Source organism: Oncorhynchus mykiss, chromosome 16, assembly GCF_013265735.2.
Source record: "Oncorhynchus mykiss isolate Arlee chromosome 16, USDA_OmykA_1.1, whole genome shotgun sequence".
Classification (NCBI taxonomy): domain Eukaryota; kingdom Metazoa; phylum Chordata; class Actinopteri; order Salmoniformes; family Salmonidae; genus Oncorhynchus; species Oncorhynchus mykiss.
In genome coordinates this window covers 77,757,482-77,774,802 of record NC_048580.1, presented here as the reverse complement: position 1 = coordinate 77,774,802, position 17,321 = coordinate 77,757,482, and the positions used below count along the sequence as shown (strand labels likewise).

At 42.8% G+C, this 17,321-nt stretch overlaps 1 protein-coding gene and 1 long non-coding RNA gene across 3 annotated transcripts in view; both read right to left on the bottom strand.

The window, feature by feature from the left end:
- Window positions 1–17,321, bottom strand: part of LOC110515266 (plasma membrane calcium-transporting ATPase 3-like) — a 174,949-nt gene that overhangs the window by 57,757 nt on the left and 99,871 nt on the right. For both annotated transcript variants that reach the window (XM_036947843.1, XM_036947844.1), the window contains exon 11: window positions 12,848–12,990. In XM_036947843.1, the coding sequence (XP_036803738.1) occupies window positions 12,848–12,990 (143 nt within the window). The remainder of the gene's footprint in view (window positions 1–12,847; window positions 12,991–17,321) is intronic.
- The window catches only part of LOC110519365, a 4,181-nt gene continuing 3,259 nt past the window's right edge, over window positions 16,400–17,321 (bottom strand). Inside the window, exons 3-4 of the long non-coding RNA XR_002472824.2 lie at window positions 17,116–17,194; window positions 16,400–17,034 (exon numbers count right to left, since the gene is read on the bottom strand). This is a non-coding gene — a long non-coding RNA (uncharacterized LOC110519365). The remainder of the gene's footprint in view (window positions 17,035–17,115; window positions 17,195–17,321) is intronic.

The window sequence follows — 17,321 nt, the reverse complement described above, 5'->3', positions numbered from 1 at the left end:
TAAATACGTGTAAAAATGAAAGTGTTTCATGAGTTTTCTTATAGCTCCTGGATATAGGACAAACACTTCAGAACCTTGTTTCTTATGATTTAGTTTTACACGTAAAGGGGTCCTACAAGTCTAAATCAAATAGCTAAATAATTCATAGTATGACCATCTTCAAAACAATCCCATTCGTCACTTTAGAACCCCCCCTTAGACCCCCCCCTCTCAACGTCACCTTAGACCCCCCCCCTCAACGTCACTTTAGACCCCCCCCTCTCAACGTCACCTTAGACCCCCCCTCTCAACGTCACCTTAGACCCCCTCTCAACGTCACCTAAGACCCCCCTCTCAACATCACCTTAGACCCTCCCCCTCTCAACATCACCTTAGACCCCCCCCTCTCAACATCACCTTCGACCCCCCCCCTTCTCAACGTCACCTTAGACCCCCCCCCTCAACATCACCTTAGACCCCCCCTCTCAACATCACCTTAGACCCCCCCTCTCAACATCACCTTAGACCCCCCCTCTCAACATCACCTTAGACCCCCCCTCTCAACATCACCTTAGACCCCCCCACATTTCTCCAGCATGGCCACAAAATGGTTGCTCACAGTAATAAACCAACAGCATCGACACCACACAGCCTATACACCATGTGTCTCTTTATCTTTATCAGTTACACAATATTAATTAACCTAATAATTCACCTAATAATCCCCAGTTTACAATTGGCTCATTCATCCCCCTCCTCTCCCCTGTAACTATTCCCCAGGTCGTTGCAGCAAATGAGACTGTGTTCTCAGTCAACTTACCTGGTAAAATAACGGATAAATTAAAAAAAGTTTGTTATTTTTTCCCTTATCACCCTTACTAAGGGAGGACATGAAGGAAATGTATGTTTAGGCTGTACAGCGTTGTTGCTGTTGGTTTATTCCTGTGAGCAACCATTTTGTGGCCATGCTGTCTTGAAGAAATATTTGGGGTCGATGGTTCTGTATGATACGTGTTGAGTTTGACCGTCAGTGAGTTTATTCGTGTGACAATCTTCAAGATGTTCATTATGTCCAGGCAGTTTATTGGCAGCGCCCTCCAATAAGGTGACTGTCATTTGTATTTCTAAAATATATATTTTTTTATACAGTGCATTCAGAGATTATTCAGACCCCTTGACTTTTCACACATTTTGTTACGTTACAGCCTAATTCTAAAATTAATTACATTGTTTTTTTCCCTTCTATCTACACACAATACCCCAAAATGACAAAGCAAAAACAGGTTTTTAGAGATTTTAGCAAAGTTATTACAAATAAAAAGCTGAAATGTCCTTTTTTTTCCATAAGTATTCAGACCCTTTACTCAGGACCTTGTTCAGCACCTTTGGCAGCAATTACAGTCTTGAGTCTTCTTGGGTATGACGCTACAAACTTCGCACACCTGTATTTGGGGAGTTTCTCCCATTCTTTAAAGCAGATCCTCTCAAGCTCTGTCAGGTTGGATGGGGAGCATCACTGCACAGCTATTTTCAGTTATCTTCAGAGATGTTCGATTGGGATCAAGTCCGGGCTCTGGCTGGGCACTCAAGGACATTCAATAGACTTTCCCCGAAGCAACTCCTGCTTCTTGGCTGTGTGTTTAGGGCTGTTGTCCTGTTGGAAGGTGAACCTTCTCCCCACTCTGAGGTCCTGAGTGGTCTGGGGCAGATTTTCATCAAGGATCTCTCTGTACTTTGCTCTGTTCATCTTTGCCTCGATCCTGACTAGTCTCCCAGTCCCTGCCGAGTTCAATCTTGGTTTCATCAGACCAGAGAATCTTGTTTCTCCTGGTCTGAGAGTCCTTTAAAGGCCTTTGTTTTAGAGGATAGATCAGCTTTAATACTGCAGATAGATTGTAGCTTCCATCAATGTAATTGTCTGCATCACTTCCAATCCCCCATATATTTTTTGCAAATATCATACATACATATACACACATACAGTTGAAGTCGGAAGTTTACATACACCTCAGCCAAATCTATTTAAACTCGGTTTTTCACAATTCCTGACATTTAATCATAGTAAAAATTCCCTGTCTTAGGTCAGTTAGGATCACCACTTTATTTTAAGAATGTGAAATGTCAGTATAATCGCAGTGAGAATGATTTATTTCAGCTTTTATTTCTTTCATCACATTCAGAGTGTGTCAGAAGTTTACATTCACTCAATTAGTATTTGGTAGCATTGCCTTTAAATTGTTTAACTTGGGGCAAATGTTCCGGGTAGCCTTCCACAAGCTTTCCACAATAAGATGGGTGAATTTTACCTGCTGTTGTTGTGCTAGCTGATTAGCTGTTGTTGTCTCTCCTGCTGTTTTAGCTAGCTCTCCCAATCAACACCTGTGATTACTTTATGCCTCGCTGTATGTCTCTCTCAAATGTCAATATGCCTTGTATACTGTTGTTCAGGTTAGTTATCATTGTTTTAGTTTACAATAGACCCCCTAGTTCCACTCTTCATACCTCTGATACCTCCTTTGTCCCACCTCCCACACATGCGATGACCTCACCCATTACAACCAGCATGTCCAGAGATACAACCTCTCTTATCATCACCCAGTGCCTGGGCTTACCTCCGCTGTACCCGCACCCCACCATACCCCTGTCTGCGCATTATGCCCTGAATATACTCTACCTTGCCCAGAAATCTGCTCCTTTTATTCTTTGTCCCCAACGCTCTAGGCGACCAGTTTTGATAGTCTTTAGTCGCACCCTCATCCTACTCCTCCTCTGTTCCGCGGGTGATGTGGAGGTAAACCCAGGCACTGCATGTCTCCAGGCACCCTCATTTGTTGACTTCTGTGATTGAAAAAGCCTTGGTTTCATGCATGTAAACATCAGAAGCCTCCTCCCTAAGTTTGTTTTACTCACTGCTTTAGCACACTCTGCCAACCCTGATGTCCTTGCTGTGTCTGAATCCTGGCTTAGGAAGGCCACCAAAAATTCTGAGATTTCCACACCCAACTATAACATTTTCCGTCAAGATAGAACTGCCAAAGGGGGAGGAGTTGCAGTCTCCTGCAGAGATAGCCTGCAAAGTAATGTCATACTTTCCAGGTCCATACCCAAACAGTTCGAACTTCTAATTTTAAAAATTAATCTCTCCAGAAACAAGTCTCTCACTGCTGCCGCCTGCTACCGACCCCCCTCAGCTCCCAACTGTGCCCTGGACACCATTTGTGAATTGATTGCCCCCCATCTAGCTTCAGAGTTTGTTTTGTTAGGTGACCTAAACTGGGATATGCATAACACCCCGGCAGTCCTACAATCTAAGCTAGATGCCCTCAATCTCACACAAATCACCAAGGAACCCACCAGGTACAACCCTAAATCTGTAAACAAGGGCACCCTCATAGATGTCATCCTGACCAACTGGCCCTCCAAATACACCTCCGCTGTCTTCAACCAGGATCTCAGCGATCACTGCCTCATTGCCTGTATCCGCTCATCACTGTCAAACGCTCCCTAAAACACTTCTGCGAGCAGGCCTTTCTAATCGACCTGGCCCGAGTATCCTGGAAGGATATTGACCTCATCCCGTCAGTCGAGGATGCCTGGTCATTCTTTAAAAGTAACTTCCTCACCATTTTAGATAAGCATGCTCCATTCAAAAAATGCAGAACTAAGAACAGATATAGCCCTTGGTTCACCCCAGACCTGACTGCCCTCGACCAGCACAAAAACATCCTGTGGCGGACTGCATCGAATAGTCTCCGCGATATGCAACTGTTCAGGGAAGTCAGGAACCAATACACGCAGTCAGTCAGGAAAGCAAAGGCCAGCTTCTTCAGGCAGAAATTTGCATCCTGTAGCTCTAACTCCAAAAAGTTCTGGGACACTGTAAAGTCCATGGAGAACAAGAGCACCTCCTCCCAGCTGCCCACTGCACTGAGGCTAGGTAACACGGTCACCACCGATAAATTCATGATTATCGAAAACTTCAACAAGCATTTCTCAACGGCTGGCCATGCCTTCCTCCTGGCTACTCCAACCTCGGCCAACAGCTCCACCTCCCCCCCACCCCCCGCAGCTACTCGCCCAAGCCTCTCCAGGTTCTCCTTTACCCAAATCCAGATAGCAGATGTTCTGAAAGAGCTGCAAAACAAATCAGCTGGGCTTGACAATCTGGACCCTCTATTTCTGAAACTATCCGCCGCCATTGTCGCAACCCCTATTACCAGCCTGTTCAACCTCTCTTTCATATCGTCTGAGATCCCCAAGGATTGGAAAGCTGCCGCAGTCATCCCCCTCTTCAAAGGGGGAGACACCCTGGACCCAAACTGTTACAGACCTATATCCATCCTGCCCTGCCTATCTATCTAAGGTCTTCGAAAGCCAAGTCAACAAACAGGTCACTGACCATCTCGAATTCTACTGTGCAGCCATCTTCATCGACCTGGCCAAGGCTTTCGACTCTGTCAATCACCATATTCTTATCGGCAGACTCAGTAGCCTCGGTTTTTCTAATGACTGCCTTGCCTGGTTCACCAACTACTTTGCAGACAGAGTTCAGTGTGTCAAATCAGAGGGCATGTTATCCGGTCCTCTGGAAGTCTCTCTGGGGGTGCCACAGGGTTCAATTCTCGGGCCGACTCTTTTCTCTGTATATATCAATGATGTTGCACTTGCTACGGGTGATTCCCTGATCCACCTCTACGCAGACGACACCATTCTGTATACTTCCGGCCCTTCCTTGGACACTGTGCTATCTAACCTCCAAACGAGCTTCAATGCCATACAACACTCCCTCCGTGGCCTCCAACTGCTCTTAAACGCTAGTAAAACCAAATGCATGCTTTTCAACCGTTCGCTGCCTACACCCACACGCCCGACTAGCATCACCACCCTGGATTGTTCCGACCTAGAATATGTGGACATCTATAAGTACCTAGGTGTCTGGCTAGACTGTAAACTCTCCTTCCAGACTCATATCAAACATCTCCAATCTAAAATCAAATCTAGAGTCGGCTTTCTATTCCGCAACAAAGCCTCCTTCACTCACGTCGCCAAACTTACCCTAGTAAAACTGACTATCCTACCGATCCTCGACTTCGGCGATGTCATCTACAAAATAGCTTCCAATACTCTACTCAGCAAACTGGATGCAGTTTATCACAGTGCCATCCGTTTTGTTACTAAAGCACCTTATACCACCCACCACTGCGACCTGTATGCTCTAGTCGGCTGGCCCTCGCTACATATTCGTCGCCAGACCCACTGGCTCCAGGTCATCTACAAGTCCATGCTAGGTAAAGCTCCGCCTTATCTCAGTTCACTGGTCACGATGGCAACACCCACCCGTAGCACGCGCTCCAACACCTAATTTGGCCGCCTTTCGTTCCAGTTCTCTGCTGCCTGTGACTGGAACGAATTGCAAAAATCGCTGAAGTTGGAGACTTTTATCTCCCTCACCAACTTCAAACATCTGCTATCTGAGCAGCAAACCGATCGCTGCAGCTGTACATAGTCTATCGGTAAATAGCCCACCCATTTTTACCTACCTCATCCCCATACTGTTTATATTTATTTTACTTTTCTGCTCTTTTGCACACCAACCTGTACATGACCATTTATCACTCCAGTGTTAATCAGCAAAATTGTAATTATTCGCCTACCTCCTCATGCCTTTTGCACACAATGTATATAGACTCTCTTTTTTTCTACTTTGTTATTGACTTGTTAATTGTTTACTCCATGTGTAACTCTGTGTTGTCTGTTCACACTGCTATGCTTTATCTTGGCCAGGTCGCAGTTGTAAATGAGAACTTGTTCTCAACTAGCCTACCTGGTTAAATAAAGGTGAAATAAATAAATACAACATTTTTTGGGGCCCATTCCTCTTGACAGAGCTGGTGTAATTGAGTCAGGTTTGTAGGCCTCCTTGCTCACACATTCTGCCCACAAATTTTCTATAGGATTTAGGTCTTTGTGATGGCCACTCCAATACCTTGACTTTGATGTCCTTAAGCCATTTTGCCACAACTTTGGAAGTATGCTTGGGGTAATTGTCCATTTGGAAGACCCATTTGCAACTAAGCTTTAACTTCCTGTCTTGAGATGCTGCTTCAATATATCCACAACATTTTCCTTCTCATGATGCCATTTATTTTGTGAAGTGCACCAGTCCCTCCTGCAGCAAAGCACCCCCACAACATGTCCTCTTCCTTGCTGAGCGGCCTTTCAGGTTATGTCGATATAGGACTCGTTTTACTGTGGATATACAGTGCCTTGCGAAAGTATTCGGCCCCCTTGAACTTTGCGACCTTTTGCCACATTTCAGGCTTCAAACATAAAGATATACAACTGCATTTTTTTGTGAAGAATCAACAACAAGTAGGACACAATCATGAAGTGGAACGACATTTATTGGATATTTTAAACTTTTTTAACAAATCTAAAACTGAAAAATTGGGCGTGCAAAATTATTCAGCCCCTTTACTTTCAGTGCAGCAAACTCTCTCCAGAAGTTCAGTGAGGATCTCTGAATGTTCCAATGTTGACCTAAATGACTAATGATGATAAATACAATTCACCTGTGTGTAATCAAGTCTCCGTATAAATGCACCTGCACTGTGATAGTCTCAGAGGTCCGTCAAAAGCGCAGAGAGCATCATGAAGAACAAGGAACACGCCAGGCAGGTCTGAGATACTGTTGTGAAGAAGTTTAAAGCCGGATTTGGATACAAAAAGATTTCCCAAGCTTTAAACATCCCAAGGAGCACTGTGCAAGCGATAACATTGAAATGGAAGGAGTATCAGACCACTGCAAATCTACCAAGACCTGGCCGTCCCTCTAAACTTTCAGCTCATACAAGGAGAAGACTAATCAGAGATGCAGCCAAGAGGCCCATGATCACTCTGGATGAACTGCAGAGATCTACAGCTGAGGTGGGAGACTCTGTCCATAGGACAACAATCAGTCGTATATTGCACAAATCTGGCCTTTATGGAAGAGTGGCAAGAAGAAAGCCATTTATTAAAGATATCCATAAAAAGTGTCGTTTAAAGTTTGCCACAAGCCACCTGGGAGACACACCAAACATGTGGAAGAAGGTGCTCTGGTCAGATGAAACCAAAATTTAACTTTTTGGCAACAATGCAAAACGTTATGTTTGGCGTAAAAGCAACACAGCTCATCACCCTGAACACACCATCCCCACTGTCAAACATGGTGGTGGCAGCATCATGGTTTGGGCCTGCTTTTCTTCAGCAGGGACAGGGAAGATGGTTAAAATTGATGGGAAGATGGATGGAGCCAAATACAGGACCATTCTGGAAGAAAACCTGATGGAGTCTGCAAAAGACCTGAGACTGGGACGGAGATTTGTCTTCCAACAAGACAATGATCCAAAACATAAAGCAAAATCTACAATGGAATGGTTCAAAAATAAACATATCCAGGTGTTAGAATGGCCAAGTCAAAGTCCAGACCTGAATCCAATCGACAATCTGTGGAAAGAACTGAAAACTGCTGTTCACAAATGCTCTCCATCCAACCTCACTGAGCTCGAGCTGTTTTGCAAGAAGGAATGGGAAAAAATGTCAGTCTCTCGATGTGCAAAACTGATAGAGACATACCCCAAGCGACTTACAGCTGTAATCGCAGCAAAAGGTGGCTCTACAAAGTCTTAACTTAAGGGGGCTGAATAATTTTGCACGCCCAATTTTTCAGTTTTTGATTTTAAAAAAAAGTTTGAAATATCCAATAAATGTCGTTCCACTTCATGATTGTGTCCCACTTGTTGTTGATTCTTCACAAAACAATACAGTTTTATATCTTTATGTTTGAAGCCTGAAATGTGGCAAAAGGTCGCAAAGTTTAAGGCACTGTAGATACTTTTGTACATGTTTCCTCCAGCATCTTCACAAGGTCCTTAGCTGTTGTTCTGGGATTGATTTGCACATTTCGCACCAAAATACGTTCATCTCTAGGAGACAGAACACGTCACCTTCCTGAGCGGTGTGACGGCTGCGTGGTCCCATGGTGTTTATACTTGCGTACTATTGTTTGTACAGATCAACGTGGTACCTTCAGGCGTTTGGAAATTGCTCCCAAGGATGAACCAGACTTGTGGAGGTCCACAATTTTTTTTCTGAGGTCTTGGCTGATTTATTTTGATTTTCCCATGATGTCAAGCCAAAAGGCACTGAGTTTGAAGGTAGACCTTGAAATACATCCACAGGTACACCTCCAATTGACTCAAATGATGTCAATTAGCCTTTCAGTAGCTTCTAAAGCCATGAGATCATTTTCTGGAATTTTCCAAGCTGTTTAAAGGCACAGTCAACTTAGTGAATGTAAACGTCTGACCCACTGGAATTGTGATACAGTGAAATAAGCTGTCTGTAAACAATTGTTGGAAAAATTACTTGTGTCATGCACAAACTAGATGTCCTAACCGACTTGCCAAAACCATAGGTTGTTAACAAGAATTTGTGGAGTGGTTGAAAAGTTTCTGTAAACTTTGGTTCTACTTCCAGCTTCTACGTACTATTTCCATTTTATGGACACAGTCTATTTTACAATAGTTATATTTTGTTTGTTTTTACTCCTGTCCTTCCTCAACCTCTCCCATCTATTACTGATGTCCTTCCTCTACCCTCAACCTCTCCCATCTATTACTGATGTCCTTCCTCTACCCTCAACCTCTCCCATCTATTACTGATGTCCTTCCTCTACCCTCAACCTCTCCCATCTATTACTGATGTCCTTCCTCTACCCTCAACCTCTCCCATCTATTACTGATGTCCTTCCTCTACCCTCAACCTCTCATCTATTACTGATGTCCTTCCTCTACCCTCAACCTCTCTCATCTATTACTGATGTCCTTCCTCTACCCTCAACCTCTCCCATCTACTACTGATGTCCTTCCTCTACCCTCAACCTCTCTCATCTATTACTGATGTCCTTCCTCTACCCTCAACCATCTATTACTGATGTCCTTCCTCTACCCTCAACCTCTCTCATCTATTACTGATGTTTTAAACTGGGCTCTTTCACAAAAGTTCTTAACCCATAGACGTTTTATGGACATTATTATTACATTAGTTATCTTGTTGTTATTTGTTATTATTAGTCCCAACCTTCAGCTCCCCTAAAATCTATCTCTGAACACCATCCAGTCCCATCCTTCAGCTTCATTCAACCCCTCCCATCTATCTCTGAACACCATCCAGTCCCAACCTTCAGCTCCCCTCAACCCCTCCCATCTATCTCTACACCATCCAGTCCCAACCTTCAGCTCCATTAAACCCCTCCCATCTATCTCTTACACCATCCAGTCCCAACCTTCAGCTCCCCTCAACCCCTCCCATCTATCTCTGAACACCATCCAGTCCCATCCTTCAGCTCCATTCAACCCCTCCCATCTATCTCTGAACACCATCCAGTCCCATCCTTCAGCTCCATTCAACCCCTCCCATTTATTTCTACACCATCCAGTCCCAACCTTCAGCTCCATTCAACCCCTCCCATCTATCTCTACACCATCCCAGTCCCAATCTTCAGCTCCACTCAACCCCTCCCATCTATCTCTACACCATCCCAGTCCCAACCTTCAGCTCCACTCAACCCCTCCCATCTATCTCTCAACACCATCTATATTGATTGAATTTCTATTTGTCATGTATTTTTCAACTGTGCTGTGATGTTTCACAAAAGTTCTGAACCTTTCTATTCTCGTTGTTTCCACAGATTGTAAAAAAAAAAAATTGCTAAAAGTATTATTCAATTATTGATCGATTCACTATGATTTTTCAAATCACCCAGTTGTGCTATCTGCAGGGTTAGCTTCAGGTAAATGTTGCAATTCTTCAGCCATTCCTGAACCTCCGACCAAAAACAAGCTACATATGGACGCTATCAAAATAGATGATCTAATGACTCTGCCTCCTTGCAGCAAAATCTGCAGAGCTGGGAAGGTTGTATCCCCACATATAAATAACATTATATTGGTTGCAAGAATTGTGTGTGATCATTTAAATAGAATAATTCTATGTTTTGAATCCGGCGTCGTTTTGCGTATCACTTCATAAAACACGTGCCATGGAATTAGTACGTCAGAAATCTCTCCCAACGACTTTGACACGACTGTCGATTTACTGGTCCTTAAATGAAAGTGGTATACTTTTTTACTTAGCACAATTTTATTCAACCAATTTTGGTCTTTAATGCAGGGCCGACAGACAAGTTCCTTACTTTTTCCCCCTTTCCCTCTTCCATTTTTTGCAGCACTGCTGCAATTAGTTGGTTGTAATTTTGGGTACAGCCGACAGGGTAGTCTAGTGGTTAGAGCGTTGGACTAGTAACCGGAAGGCTGCAAGTTCAAACCCCCGAGTTGACAAGGTACAAATCTGTTGTTCTGCCCCTGAACAGGCAGTTAACCCACTGTTCCTAGGCCGTCATTGAAAATAAGAATTTGTTCTTAACTGACTTGCCTAGTTAAAAAAAAGGTGAAAAAATTCTTTAGGTGCCTTTTGGCAAACTCCAATCGGGCTGTCATGTGCCTTTTACTGAGGAGCGGCTTCCGTCTGGCCACTCTACCATAAAGGCCTTCAACAAAGTACTGAGTAAAGGGTCTGAATACTTGTAAATGTGATATTTCAGTTTTTAATTTGTAATAAATCTCTGTAACCTGTTATTGCTTTGTCATTATAGGGTATTGTGTGTAGATTCATGAAGGGGAAAAAAGTCATTTAATACATTTTAGAATAAGGTTGTAATAATAACAAAATGTGGAAAAGGTCAAGGGGTCTGAATACTTTCTGAATGCACTGTAAATATAGTAATACTACAGTATTTAGGCAATATTATTCTAGAGTATTTTTTCATGTGGGTTACCTGTAAATGTTCAACATGTTTGAACTAAGACCACAATGGAAATACACTGAAAGCTGCAATATAACTTTTTGGGTGTTCCGACCAAATGTACATAGATCTGTCATTCTCATTGAAAGCCAGTCTAAGAAGCGGTAGATATGTTCTATGTGCTCTATTTCTATGCTTAAGTTTAGTTTTTGCATCTTTTACTTTTGGTTTTGTACAAACGGCGTGAAACAGATGAAAATACTGGTAATTGTTTTGTTTTTTTAAAGACATTTTCACGGCGGTTGAGGGGGTACAATGAGAGATACTGGTGTGTAGAATTCGACAATATACAACAACATTATATAGTACATTGCTTTCAGATAGTATTGTTATTCCACACTACAACCTGAATTTAAAATGGACGCCACATTTTGTTGGGTTACAGCCTGAATTCAAAATGGATTCAATTATTTGTTTTGTGTCACTAGCCTACACACAATACCCCATAATGATAAAGTGGAATTATGTTTTTCAAATTTTTTACTAATGAATAAAAAAATCAAACGCTGAAATGTATTGAGTCAAAAAGTATTCAACCCCTTTGTGTTGGCAATCCTAAATAAGTTCCGGAGTAAAAATGTGTGTAACAAGTCACATAACTAACTGACTCTAATAGTTTAACATGATTTTTGAATTACTTTCTCATCTCTGTACCCCACACATACAATTATCTGTAAAGTCCCTCAGTCAATCAGTGAATTTAAAACACAGACCACAAATACCATGGAGGTTTACCAATGCCTCGAAAAGGATGGCACCAATTGGTAGATGGGTGAAAATAAAGTAGCAGACATTGAATATCCCTTTGAGCATGGTGAAGTTATTATTACACTTTGGATGGTGTATCAATACACCCAGTCACTACAAAGATAGACGTCCTTCCTAGCTCAGTTGAGAGGAAGGAAACCGCTCAGGGATTTCACCATGAGGCGAATAGGGACTTTAAAAGGGCTCCCGAGACGCGCAGCGGTCTAAGGCACTGCATCTCAGTGATAGAGGCATCACTACAGGTCCTGGTTTGATTCCAGGCTGTATCACAACCAGCCGTGATTGGTAGTCCAATAGGGCGGCTCACAATTGGCCCAGTGTCGTCCGGGTTTGGCCTGGGTAGGCCGTCATTGTAAATAAGATTTTGTTTTAATTGACTTGCCTATATAAATAAAGGTCAAATCAAATAAAAAATAAAAAAATTTAAAACACAAGGCCAAATCTACACTGGAGTTGCTTACCAAGAAGGCAGTGCATGTTCACGAGTTACAGTTTAGACTTAAATCTGCTTGAAAATCTATGGTAAGACCTGAAAACGGTTGCCTAGCAATGATCAACAACTAATTTGACAGAGCTTGAAGATTTTTTTAAAGAATAATGTGCAAATCATGCACCATCCAGGTGTGGAAAGCTCTTAGAAACGTACCCAGAAAGACTCACATCTGTAATCGCTGCCAAAAGTGCTTCTACAAATTACTGACTCAGGGGTGTGAATACTTATGTAAATGCGATTCATTTTCAATAGATTTGCAAAAAAGTCTGAAAACATATTTTCACTTCGTCATTATTGGGTATTGTGTGTAGATGGGTGAGAGAACAGCTGTAACACAACAAAATATTGGAAGAGGTGAGGGGTATGAATGCTTTCTGAAGGCAGTGGAAGCACTACACCGTCGAGGGATTCTACAGTGTGAAGGACTCTACAGGATACGACAGTTAACCTCAGAATTCTACATATAGTACTATAGTAAACTGAAGTATGTTGTTGTGTGGGTTTGCCCAATCCCAAATTGCCCCATATGCCCTACATAACTGTGAAGATCTGATTGGACAGCTCTTAGTGATGGTGTCAGTGATTGGCCATTTGGAAGCTCCAACATATTGCTTGCTACCTGCTACTGTTATTCCTACCCTCTCAGATCTCTAACAAACAAGTACACGTTTACCCAAACATACACACCCATCCTCACGTACCTTGACAGAGTAGGCCAGTGATATGGTGACAGCGAGCGGCAGGCCCTCAGGTACAGCCACCACCAACACAGTCACTCCGATGATGAAGAACTTGACAAAGTACTGGACATAGACTGGAGTACACTCTGCTAGCCACACACGATCTGGAAACATCAACTTATTAAATATTATGTTATTATTACTATATACAGAGCATTCTGAAAGTTTTCAGACCCCTTGACTTTCTATACATTTTGTTAAATTACAGCCTTATTCTAAAAATTATAAAATATTTGTTTCACATCAATCTACACACAATAACCCATAATGACATCACAATAACCCATAATGACATCACAATAACCCATAATGACATCACAATAATCCATAATGACATCACAACAACCCATAATGACATCACAATAACCCATAATGACATCACAATAATCCATAATGACATCACAACAACCCATAATGAAATCACAATAACCCATAATGACATCACAATAATCCATAATGACATCACAACAACCCATAATGACATCACAATAACCCATAATGACATCACAACAACCCATAATGACATCACAATAACCCATAATGACATCACAACAACCCATAATGACATCACAACAACCCATAATGACAAAGTGAAAACAGGTTTTTAGATCATTAAAAATAAAACCAGAAAGGAGGTGACCAAAAACCCAATGGTAACAGAGATCTTCTGTGGAGATGGGAGAACCTTCCAGAAGGACAACCAACTCTGCAGCACTCCACCAATCAGGCCTTTATGGTAGAGTGACCTGACAGAAGCCATTCCTCAGTAAAAGGCACATGACAGCCCGCTTGGTGTTTGCCAAAAGGCACCTAAAGGACTATGACCATGAGAAACAAGATTCTCTGGTCTGATGAAACCAAGATTGAATTATTTGGCCTGAATGCGAAGCGTCACGTCTGGAGGAAACCTGGTACCATCCCTACGGTGAAGCATGGTGGTGGCAGCATCATGCTGTCGGGATGTGTTTCAGCGCAGAGACTGGGAGACTAGTCAGGATCAAGGGAAAGATGAATGGAGCAAAGTACCGAGAGGTCCTTGATGAAAACCTGCTCCAGAGCATTCAGAACCTCAGACTGGGGGCAAAGGTTCACCTACCTGGAAGCCAGTGGAGAGTGCGGAGGAGTGGGGTGACATGAAAGAACTTGGGAAGGTTGAACACCAGGCGGGCTACGGCATTCTGGATAATCTGCAGAGTTTTGATGGCACAAGCGGGATGCCAAGCCAACAGCGAGTTGCAGGAGTCCAGACAGGACTGGTTCCTGTGTGAGGTAGGGTCGACCTCTATGGATGTTCCTCTTCCTGTGTGAGGTAGGGTCGTACTCTACGGATGTTCCTCTTCCTATGTGAGGTAGGGTCGTACTCTACAGATGTCGTAGAGAATGAATCTGCAGGATCGGGTCACTGGCTTGATGTTTGCAGAGAACTACAGGGTGTTGTCCAGGGCCACACGAAGGTTCTTTGCACTCTGGGAGGAGGACAATGTGGAGCTGTCAACCGTGATGGAGAGGTCTTGGAGAGGGCCGGTCTTCCCTGGGAGGAAGAGTTGCTCCGTCTTGTTGACCTTGAGGTGGCTGGCCAACGTCCAAGCTGAGACCTCTGCCAGGCCACCTGGGTGCCAGAAGGGGGAAGGAGAAAAGTAGTTGAGTGTCATCCAAATAGCAGTGATAGGAGAGACCATGTGAGGATTAGGCGGAGCTGAGTGACTTGGTCTATAGAGAGAAGAGGAGAGGTCCATCCTCATAGCAGTGATAGGAGAGAGAAGAGAAGAGGAGAGGTTCATCCTCATAGCAGTGATAGGAGAGAGAAGAGAAGAGGAGAGGTTCATCCTCATAGCAGTGATAGGAGAGACCATGTGAGGATATGACCAGTGACTTGGTCTATAGAGAGAAGAGGAGAGGGACTAGAACCGAGCCCTTGGGAGAGTACATGAGCCCTTGGGAGAGTACATGAGCCCTTGGGAGAGTACATGAGCCCTTGGGAGAACACATGGTGCAGACAGATGAGAGCAGCCTGCCACGTAGAAGGTATATAATAATATTATATTATAATGATGACAGAACTACATGAGTTTTGTATTTTGAATTTCCTGGTCGCATATTTAGATTTGTGGTTGCAACTATGATTTGAGTGTAATTGTATTTTTCAAGCTTGTATCATGAGGAGTGAAAGATTTAACAAAAGTCATAAAACGAAGTCATTTGACGTTTGAATACATTCAATAAGCTTTGCATAATTTATTTTCAGAATTATTACAAGTCCATTTACGTGCATGAATATTCTGATGTTAATCAAAAATACACTTGCAGATTTTGAAGCTGCACACGCTTGGAGTTCTGTCACTATTGTCACGTTACCAAGAGATTCAAAAACATTTTTTTAGAAAGTTTAGTAAGTTTGTAGAAAGAGATTTGCAATTTAAAAAATTATTTGATCTGGGGGCAGGAGCTTTAACTCCTGATCAATCATTTCCATCTGTCAAAAACACATTCGCCTAAACATTGGCTGGATTGTTCCATCAATCAAATCTCAGGAAGTAGCTACCCACATGGGCAATAGAGAACGAGGTAAATGAAAATAAAACGATCTACTTGAACGTAATCGCCTCGTTTCTCTGTGTAAATAGATTTTTTTGTGAAGTCATGACTGTAGTTTTCTTATCATGTGAAATATAATTGTACATTTCAGAGGAACTCCAGACCAGCCATTGACAGCAACTATTGGGCTCCTGAGTGGCGCATCTCAGTACAAACGGAGTACCTGGTTCGAATCCAGGCTGCACCACATTGGGAGTCCCCATAGGTTGGTGCACAATTGGCCCAGGTTTGGCTGGGGTAGGCCTATAGGTTATGTAACCTATCAGTTATGTAACTGATGTGAAATGGCTAGCTAGTTAGCGGGGTGCGTGCTAATGGCATTTCAATCGGTGACGTCACTCTCTGAGACTTTGAAGTAGTTGTCCCCCTTGCTCTGCAAGGGGCGAGATGGGTAACGATGCTTCGTCAGTTGTCGATGTGTGCAGAGAGGGTCGCTTTTCTTCAGCAGGGACAGGGAAGATGGTTAAAATTGATGGGAAGATGGATGGAGCCAAATACAGGACCATTCTGGAAGAAAACCTGAAGGAGTCTGCAAAAGACCTGAGACTGGGACGGAGATTTGTCTTCCAACAAGACAATGATCCAAAACATAAAGCAAAATCTACAATGGAATGGTTCAAAAATAAACATATCCAGGTGTTAGAATGGCCAAGTCAAAGTCCAGACCTGAATCCAATCGAGAATCTGTGGAAAGAACTGAAAACTGCTGTTCACAAATGCTCTCCATCCAACCTCACTGAGCTCGAGCTGTTTTGCAAGGAGGAATGGGAAAAAATGTCAGTCTCTCGATGTGCAAAACTGATAGAGACATACCCCAAGCGACTTACAGCTGTAATCGCAGCAAAAGGTGGTGCTACAAAGTATTCACTTAAGGGGGCTGAATAATTTTGCACGCCCAATTTTTCCGTTTTTGATTTGTTAAAAAAGTTTGAAATATCCAATAAATGTCGTTCCACTTCATGATTGTGTCCCACTTGTTGTTGATTCTTCACAAAAAAATACAGTTTTATATCTTTATGTTTGAAGCCTGAAATGTGGCAAAAGGTCGCAAAGTTCAAGGGGGCCGAATACTTTCGCAAGGCACTGTATGTTATCACTCAAAGAAACTGCTACAAACACTAGAACTGACTTATAGTATATTCACTTGACTCTGGCTGCGTTGAGACAGGCAGCCCAATTCTGATATTCTTTCCACTAACTGGTATTTTGACCAATCACATCAGATCGTTTTTTCAGTGCTGATTGATTCTGAGAGCTTCTTGAACCATAAGCTCGCAGTGTTTTCTGCCTGTGGTCTGATGTTTAAGTTATCTTAGTCGTTTAGTAAAAATGAAAAGACCAACAGGCCATGAAAAAGTTATGTTTTGTAACCTATTAAAGTAAAATAAAAACATGAGTAGTTTATACAAAACTTTATTGCATTTGGTGGTCATCCCCCAAATGTGACCATTTACAGCCTTGATAGTTGCATCCTTCCTCTGGGAACTGTCTGCTGACAGGGTGGCAGGTTCGTTGATGTGCTGCTCTAGAGTTCCACAGCCCAGCAGACTCACCTAGAGGTCAAGGGGTGGACATGTTAGTTTTTTATAAAAGTCTGGGAGTGCGTCAAGTATATTACAACCAGCGGAGCTTACTTCTCTGTGCTGTGGAGAGATCGCAGGTAGGTGGTCAGATGGCTGTGGAGGTTCTTGGAATATTCTGCCTCTGTAGCACCTGTAAAGAGATGGATAGAGGTACTGAATGCTAAGTCATGCATTACAGTGGGGCAAAAAAGTATTTAGTCAGCCACCAATTGTGCAAGTTCTCCCACTTAAAAAGATGAGAGAGGCCTGTAATTTTT